Source organism: Magallana gigas, chromosome 1 (assembly GCF_963853765.1).
Source record: "Magallana gigas chromosome 1, xbMagGiga1.1, whole genome shotgun sequence".
Classification (NCBI taxonomy): Eukaryota; Metazoa; Mollusca; class Bivalvia; order Ostreida; family Ostreidae; genus Magallana; species Magallana gigas.
The window spans coordinates 6,893,271-6,902,778 of NC_088853.1; the positions used below are offsets into that span (position 1 = coordinate 6,893,271).

General features: G+C 33.5%; 1 protein-coding gene across 1 annotated transcript in view; it reads left to right on the forward strand.

Moving 5' to 3' along the window:
* Nucleotides 1-8,000, forward strand: part of LOC105317633 (transient receptor potential cation channel subfamily M member-like 2) — a 32,717-nt gene extending 24,717 nt beyond the window's left edge. Inside the window, exons 17-21 of the mRNA XM_034464686.2 lie at nucleotides 1,718-1,984; nucleotides 2,126-2,318; nucleotides 5,596-5,755; nucleotides 6,197-6,354; nucleotides 6,693-8,000. Coding sequence (XP_034320577.2) covers nucleotides 1,718-1,984; nucleotides 2,126-2,318; nucleotides 5,596-5,755; nucleotides 6,197-6,354; nucleotides 6,693-6,799 — 885 coding nt within the window. The 3' untranslated portion in view covers nucleotides 6,800-8,000. The remainder of the gene's footprint in view (nucleotides 1-1,717; nucleotides 1,985-2,125; nucleotides 2,319-5,595; nucleotides 5,756-6,196; nucleotides 6,355-6,692) is intronic.
* Nucleotides 8,001-9,508: the final 1,508 nt, after the last annotated feature.

Here is a 9,508-nt window from a genome sequence, read left to right on the forward strand (position 1 = left end):
CCTGGTTTGTTCCAGGGGTCTTTTCAAAGTTGATTTTTGTATGCCCAATTTCCCAGATTTGTCAGATAATGGCTATTTTTATTTGACAAAGGCGGAAAAGGTGATCTTTATAGTATTATTAAAGCCTTCAGACATATTTAAGTAATAAAAAAATATATAACATCACATATTAAGGGTCATTAATATAAAATACATGGTTACTGTCTTGAAATATATGAATTAAGCTATATTTAGGCGGGTTAAGAAAACGTGACAGAGGGTTTGGCCTGCTGAACCCTCTTCACTTTTTCGACCCGAGCCCAAATATAGCTTATACTTCGAGACACTTATGTTTATTCCACAATATAACATTAATTTTACGCATTAAACGAGCCATTTTCAACAAATTTCGCTGAATATCTGCAGATAAAACTATCACGCCATGGCGTCAAACAAGCAAAAAGATGACGTCACAATACAAATGAAACGCTGCGCGAAAGCGTGCGTACTCGTTCTGTACTCGGCCTCGTTAAATCACAATTGATTCGTGTCGAGAATTCCTGCAAATTTACAATATTGTGCGCTCAATTTCTGTATTTATGTGATATCAAAAACAAACATAATTTACAAGGATTGAATCACATGTGCCATTATGGGATGCTTTAGGTTGGTACATGTAATTGATACGGTGTAAAAGCAATGTTTTTATTAAAATATACATAAATGTATTATCATCTAAACTGATTTTTTTTTTTAAATTATTGTACTTAGAACTTTCGGTCAGATTGTAAATAAGCTATTAAAAAAAAACAAACAAAAAAACAAACAAACAAACAAACAATTAACATGGTGTAAGGTATCAAAGGTATTTTCTTTAGGGGGGTGTTTTTGTGATTTGTTTTAGTATTTTTTTTCTTTTGCTTTGTTTTTTAGGATACTCAGGTGACCTAGCTATTGCTATCCGTTTTCGTCCGTCGCCGTGCGTTAACAATATAACATCTTTTAACTTCTTCTTAAAAACTACAAGGCTAATTGTTACTATTTTTGGTGTGAGGCATCTCTATGGTTAGAGGAATATAAATTATGAAATGCATGGCTCTACCACCCCCGGGGCACCACTGGTGGGGCTAAATATACAAAAATAAAAACAACAACATTTCAAAATCTTCTTCTCTACTCCAATACATGTTAGGAAAAATAACTGGTTGCATGGTTATGATGTCCTTGAAGCCCTCTACTAAAATTGTGAAATTCATGGCCCCTGGGTCATGGGTTTTGGCTCTAGGGTGGGGCCAATATGGCCATATAGTAAAAATGAATTAAATCTTAGAAAATCTTCTTCTCTACTCCGATATATATATTTGTTAATACCTAAATGCATAATTATGATGTCCATAAAGCCCTTTACCAAAATTGTGTAATTCATGGCCCCTGGGTCAGGGGTTCAGGCTCTAGGGTGATGCCAATATGGCCATATAGTAAAAATGAATTAAGTCTTAGAAAATCTTCTTCTCTAGTCCCATATATACTTTTTAATAACTGTTTAATAAATGTTGTAATTGTTTACAAATATATATTTGACTAACATATAACTGGTCCAACTGAACCAAATTAAAAAAAAACGGGATAACAAAATTGGAATATGATAAACAAAGTATTATTATGGCCGATTAGTTTGTTCTGTGAAAAAAAAATCATATATATTTTACACTTATATAATCCATCGGTTTCATATTAGGGATGTATGGAAGACACAGGTCGTTCTCATAGAAGCTACTACCGCAGGATGAAGAGATACTTGTACGACTTCTGGAATGTGGTGGATTTGTTGTCATATTCTTTACTAACAACGGCTCTTTGGGTGCGCCATTTTCATCCTTCTGAAACGTTTACTGTTTCAAGACGCATGTTCTCATTGTCTTTGCTGGTGATGTATCTGAGGTTCTTGGAAGTTTTCCTTATCCACAGAAAAATGGGACCCACTCTTATAATGATCAAAGAGATGGTAAATACATTTTATTTGCCGAGATCATGGAATGCCGTGGTCATTATTCTCCTTTCAGTCTTCAGTGCTCATAATTCATTCATGTTAAAACTACTATTGTTTGAAAGAATAATGTGTATTTTGGTAATTGTCTTTATTTAGCTCAAGGATCTCCTTGGTTTCCTCTCCATAGCTATTTTCGTGGTGTTGGGAGTTGGCATATACTACCACGCTAACCTTTGGCCAGACCACCAAACAATATGGAAAGGTCATTGGACAAGCTGGAGGATCTGGACCATCATATACTATCCCTACTGGCAACTGTACGGAGAGCTGAATCTTGATTCCCTCAAAGGTTATATAATTGATTTTCCCCCGTTTATTAATTTGATAATATGCGATTTCAGGATAGTTTGGAGGTAGTAGCTTTCCATCGGATATGATGCATACATTTGCGAAACTGGAATATTGTTTATTTATTCAGTGGTATAACTATGTTATTATACCAATACAGACAATAAATCAGGAGAAAAATAAAAATTCACAGTGCGAAAAACAATCCTTAAGTTACTTCTTAAAGATGCCTTAATAGTGACTTATTGTAGCTAAAAGGTTATACAATCTTTAAGCCACATTTAAGTCATCTTTAAGCTAGAGCTTTTAGGTCTCTATTGTCAAATCGTCTTTCAGCCATCGTTAAGTAGCATTTAAGCACCTTAAAGTTGCATATAACGCTACCTCAGACGTTCAGGCGGCATTAATTGTAAACACGCACTATGCATTAACAGTTATCTATAAGCCAATTTTGCTTTTGAAAACGGCGAAATTCTCACTTCGTCGCTCTATTGAACATAGATCGCCTTTATCACTTCTTTAATGAACACATATCACCATAATGAAATTTTATTTCGGTCTTTTTTCACAGTTTTTGCAACTTTATTGGGACGTTAAGTGCCGTCTCTTTCGCATCAGTTCTTACCCTCTGTCTAGATTAACGTGAAATTATAATTATTTTATATTAAACCTATGTATCATCAGTGAACGCTTCTCTCTCTCTCTTCTCTCTTTCTTCTCTCTCTCTCTCTCGTTTAGAGCTTATACGTATTTTGTCTATTAATTTTAAATATTTATATACCAAATTTTAGATCTGCTAGACACATGTAAAATATTCATGTACAATCATACAGTACCGATCAGACCCAACTTACAGAAAGTAAATCCCAACTAAACCCTGGGTTTACTTTCTGGGTCTACTCTGGGTTTACTTCGGGTTTACTAGAGTGGACCCAAAGTAAACCCAGAGTGGACACAGAGAATAAACCCAGTTAGAAGTATACCCCTTAAAACAGATGCTAACTATGTATTCGGAATATACAAGGGCCAGAAATTACAGGCAGTAGGATGGTAAGAGAAATGGCGGGTCTGCTTCACACTTCAGTGCGTACTGTGGACCTCAAAAGCAATATCCAAGTAAACCCAAATTAAGCCCCGAGTGGACCAAAGTCTTCAAAAAGCAAACCCACAGTAAACTCAAAAAGTACACCCGGGGTTTAGCTTGGGTTTACTCGGGTGTTAGGTTGGGTCTGATCGGTAATGTAGATAGGTAGACTTTACTTCCTTTATTAAATCGCTCTTGATATCGATGCTTCGTTTGTCTAGACATAGTTTCATTCGTTTGTGTATATCTAGTTCTACTGTATTGTTTGCTAAACTTTAGAAAACCCCTGGAAGTAACACAGAATATACAAGATATATACAACAGGTGTGTTTTGTGCCCATGTGCTTGTCAGGTTCCTAAAGGTGTTGAAGTCCTATATACATGTACATGCATACGATAAAAAAGGCCATTAATTTATCTAATGTATTCTCAATTATTTTTTATTGTCCCCCGCCGCAACGCGGTGCGGGGACATAGAAATGCCGGGCGTCCGTCCGTGCGTCCGTGTGTCCGTGTGTCCGTCCGTCACACTTTTTTTGTAAGCGCTCTCATGCCTACAAATTTTGACGGATTTTCATTAAATTTATACCAAATGTTTATACCACTATTACCTTGGTCAAGTTCGAAAATAAGCATTGGTCGATACTTTTTGTTGGAGTTATGAGACTTTGACCACAATAATGACTGTTTTATCCAAAATTGACCTCGTAAGCGCTCTCATGCCTACAAATTTTGACGGATGTTCATTAAATTTATACCAAATGTTTATACCACTATTACCTTGGTCAAGTTCGAAAATCAGCATTGGTCGATACTTTTTGTTGGAGTTATGGGACTTTGACCGCAATAAAGACTCCGTTTTATCCAAAAATTGACCTTGTAAGCGCTCTCATGCTAACAAATTTTGTCGGATTTTCATTAAATTTATACCAAATGTTTATACCACTAATACTTTGGTCAAGTTCGAAAATCAGCATTGGTCGATACTTTTTGTTGGAGTTATGGGACTTTGACCGCAATAAAGACTCCGTTTTATCCAAAAATTGACCTTGTGAGCGCTCTCATGCCTACAAATTTTGACAGATTTTCATTAAATTTATACCAAATGTTTATACCACTAATACTTTGGTCAAGTTCGAAAATCAGCATTGGTCGATAGACGCGATACTAGTATACTGCTTGACCGGCGGGGGACCCAGGAATTCTATTCTTGTTCACCATGGGATTTAAATTAAAAACATAATATATAATTAAGTAAAATCGATTGTTTCGAACTAACGAATAATATACAAGATATACACAACAGGTGTGTCTTGTCTCAAAATGCGCAGCTATTATCTGTTGGGTTTTTTTCTATCATTTAGAACAAATACTTCGCATACACATTCAATATAGTTATCCGGCACAATTGGTTAAATGGTCATAAAGTTAATACATTTTGAGGAATAGTTAGTTCAATATTGACTTAAGACATTTATATTTTGAACAAACAAAACCTTAAAATTGGTTTGAAGACGGTTAGAAGTTAGGGACCTATAGGTTGTCCTTCAAGGTGGATTAAAGGTTGCTTTATTTTACGCCTTCTAAAAGCCATCTTTAAACAACCTTTAAGCAGCAAAGATAACTCAAATGTGGCTTAAAGATAGTTTTTCAATACCGGTAAGCATATTTAAGCTACCTTTAAGAAGTACTTAAAGATGGTCATTTATTTTGTGATGCTTTCCCTTGAGTAATGGTATTGTTTGCTAATAAACTGGTTCTTAGTCTAGTCATCTGCCATTTAATGAATATTTATGATTTCATCGGGATAATCCAAGACTTTTCAATTAATGAAAAACGTAATTTTTTCCGAATACAAATGAAGTTGTGTTTCAGTTCATCAAACTGAGACACCCTGTTTTACATGAATGAGTCTGTGATGTAGAAAAATGGTCTGTTTATTGTGAATTGCAAAGAATTGGCAAACTAAATATTAAACTTTAAAATCAGGAAAAGAATAGTAAAATAATAACAAAGGTTAGCTGGTCTAATGTTTACATATTTACATCAATAACCAGTATGCTGGCAATACCGTTTACTAACCGACCCCCACCCCCACCCCACCCCCTAACACATTAACATACAACTTATAGTGTTTCTCTGCTGTTCAAAGACCTATCTTACATTTCGTTTTATATAACATTTCTTTTGTCAGGGAATGATGAAGGCGAATGTACCAACATAACATCTGTGTGGGAGTCAGACACTTCTAAAGAACGTTGTCCTCAAGAAGACTGGACTGTACAAGCCGTGGCTGCATTCTACCTTCTATTTTCCAACCTCTTGTTGGTCAACCTTGTTATCGCTATGTTTAGGTACATATATTGTTTACCTTTGATCAATTTTTATGTTTGATCGTTCTTATGATATTTAATCAATACTTAAATCTTAGAGATTGTTTGATAATCGTGTTTTTATTAAAACCAGTTGTTGTTTGTTCAATAAGATATTCATGTAATAGCTACCTTATACTTGGGCATCATCTTACTTTTTTTTTTATTAAACAATAAAAACAAAACAAAAATGGTATACCATAATTCGATAGTAAACAGTTTAAACAATAAAAGTGTAATATAGAACTATATCTGTCTGTCATATAAACGCAGTTTCGCTGTAAGAAACTTCTGTAGATTCCTGCTAAAACAAATATAAATAATATTCATGTAAAAGCACGAGACATACACCTCGCGGATTTAAAATCTCGATGGTTCGTTGATTCCTTGATTAAAAAAGTAGAATTGTTGCTTGTTTCCTAGCTATACTTTTGAGAGGGTGCAGCAAAATGCAGAGAAGCTGTGGAGATTTGAGAGATACACTGTGATCAATGACTACCACTGGAGGATCCCGTCCCCCATCAACCTGGTGTTTCTTCCTTACCGCTTCGGCTGTTGTCGAAAAAAAGGAAAATGCAAAAGTAAGAAAATGACTCTTGATTTAAAAATCTGTTATATACATGTATTGCCAAAATACTGTTTTGAATGATATTCTATATAGAAAATAAATAACTATTTACATATTTATCTTTTTCTTTCTGTTTACTATTATTATTATTATCATTATTATTATTGGTATGATTATTATTTTCATTTTTATTATAATCTGCTGATTATTTATTATACAGGTAATACAAATATAACATACTTCATGAAATATGTAATTTTTTTGCTCTAACCTTTTGTATGTATATTTGGATAGGATATATCGGAAATCAAATGTACATTCTATTTATGATATATTATTTTGTTTTCCAAGTAAGCTGTGACTGTTGCGGGGGAAAGAAGGAAAAAGACGAGGAGAAAGTAAAGTTCCGCAAAACCTTTCAAAAGATTGTAGCTCTCAGAAATCATAACAGGATTTAAATTAATTAAATGGAATGCAAATAAAAGGTATAAAGTTTTACAGAAAACAACGTAAAAACTATCGGGATGTTCGTATATAAAGAAAATGACATTTTGAATTTGGTTGTTCATTATATTGTTTTGTGGGTTTTTTTGGCAATGTAAGGTTAAAGGAGCTTACAACAGCTTTTAAGAAAAAATCAATTCAAACAGAATACAATCCGTATTGCAGACCTACGTCGTTGATTTAAAGTCGATGACACTTCTATAAGTAGTGTTGATAGCATATCTTTGCTACATAATTCTTTTTTCTGTTGTTTTTATTTTTCTTCTTTCGCTTTGATGTGAAAAAATTATAATATATATACACACAGCTTTTCAATATTTTATTTATCGTATTACTTTTTTTTTTCTTTCTTTATTACTATTTAATGTATTTAACAAACTAGGCAAAGTATGTTTTCGCTTTTTATTTATTAGACAAGGTTATGCACAATCTACATTACATAAAAGCAGTATTTTTTCTAAATCCTTTATATTTACTTTGTCATTTGTCTAGTAAACTCAATATGTATAAATAGAATACAATTTGTTTGCATTGTTATATATCCGTTATTTACGCAACAGGCTTAACAAAAGATGCAATTCACATTCTCTGCATCTCTACATCCAGTGCTTTTTGTCCCAAGATATCTAAACCTACTTCCTAAACTCCGCAACCTACTAGCGAATTCTAGAGTTGTAACCTGGTTAAGTCGTACCCTGGTAAAGTCTAAAGATGCGGTCAGATGATACGATTTTCCATCAGATTTTACATCAGATTTTCTCATCCGATTTTGCTTTCGACTAAAATCATACCGTGTGACCACGTAAGTCGAAAGCGTAGTCTGAAGTCGATTGAAAATCTGAAGTGCGTCCGATTTTCCATCGACTCTCTGGTGAGAATCGTGATGTCACAATGACTTTGTTCCGTACAACAAAAATATTGAATAGGTTTTATAAATCGAAAATCGATTGTAAAAATTGTATCGTGTGATCACCTCAAAAATCGACTCAATTCGACTAACCTGATCAAGTAGATTAAAAATCTGATGAAAAAACGCATTGTTTGACCGCACCTTTACTCTGGAGAACTTGTAACCATGCAATAGGGAAACCTTTATATCTTTAAGTTATCCTGCATGCGGATACATTTTTTTAGCAGTAATAAATTAGTTATATATGTTTTATGTAATGTATTCTATTATTATATATCGGGTGATTCGAAAGATATAATTGGTAATAAGTTTCATTTAACTGATAACGTTTGTATATATCGGATAGGAGTGCTCCAAAAGATATGGCTATTTCTTTCGAATTCGAATTTTTGTAGAAAGTCGCCAAATTTTTATAAGCTATTATTGCTTATTCTATATGGGCAGAAAAAATTGAGTGTCAGTATACACTAAACTGCTTTCCATATCGTATCAAAAGCATATAATTATTGTAAAAGCTGAAAGCTCAAGTGAGCTATTCTGATCACATTTTGTCCGTCGTCCGTCTGTCCTTTTTGTAAACTTTTTACATTTTAAACTTCTCTCAAACCGCTTGGCCAATTTCAACCAAATTTGACATAAAGCTTTCCTATGGTAAGGCAAATATAAATTGCAGAAAAAAAGACCGATCTTTATTCAAAGCGGAGAAAACCTCGAAACTGTAGAAAAAAAGGGGGTGGTGTATTTTTTTTAAATCTTCTTCTCAAGAATTATTGATTCAAATTCAACTTAATTTAGCATAAATCATTCTTATGAGAAGAAAAATATCAATTGCAAAAATTAAGGGCTAATTCTGTTTCAAATTTTAGTGAATTACGAACATAATAAAAAGCCAGAATGAATAGGGGTCAACCAGTTTAACTTCGTGCTCGATATTTCACATATCGAAAACCAGTTTAGAGGACCAATCTATGTTAAAAGCAGCCATCTTGAACGGAGATGAACTTGCTCGTTGTGCAACAGTTTACCTGCGAGGGGAATATTTGAAGCATCAAAGATATGTTTGTGCCGTTTATGTGAAGTAAATTGAGGTTAAATATTTAAATGCATTGATATTTTCATTTGTGACGGTTTGATTTTCGTTTAGCACGTTTAGTTTCTTTTTATTTTAACTTGAGAGGAACCATCGTCTTTATTTTAGAATATGTAGACCGGTAAATCAGTCAGCTGATTTTTTTACATGTACCTGCGCAAAATCTGATGCATTAACAATATATTATAAAATACTATTCATTATGTTGGTTCATGTAATTCGGAACGATCTCTTTGCTTGTTGTGCAACAATTTATGTGCGAGGGGAATATTGAATATTTGAAGCATCAAAAATATGTTGTGCCGTTTATGTGAAGAAAATTGAGGTTAATTATTTAAATGCATTGACATTTTCATTTGTGACGGTGGTTTAAGCTTGGTTTGAATTTCGTTTAGCACGTTTAGTTTCTTTCTATTTTAACTTGAAAGGAACCATCGTCTTTATTTTAGAATAAGTAGACCGGTAACTCAGTCAGCTGTTTTTTTAACATGTATCTGCGCAAAATCTGATACATTAATAATATATTATAAAATACTATTCATTATGTTGGTACATATAATTAGGTACGATCTCTACGGAATGGTTGATTAATGAAAAATGCCGCTCAAAATATATTTACTCCCTTAGGAACTTTCTTGATTCGTCTCATTACTAGAAAAGAGT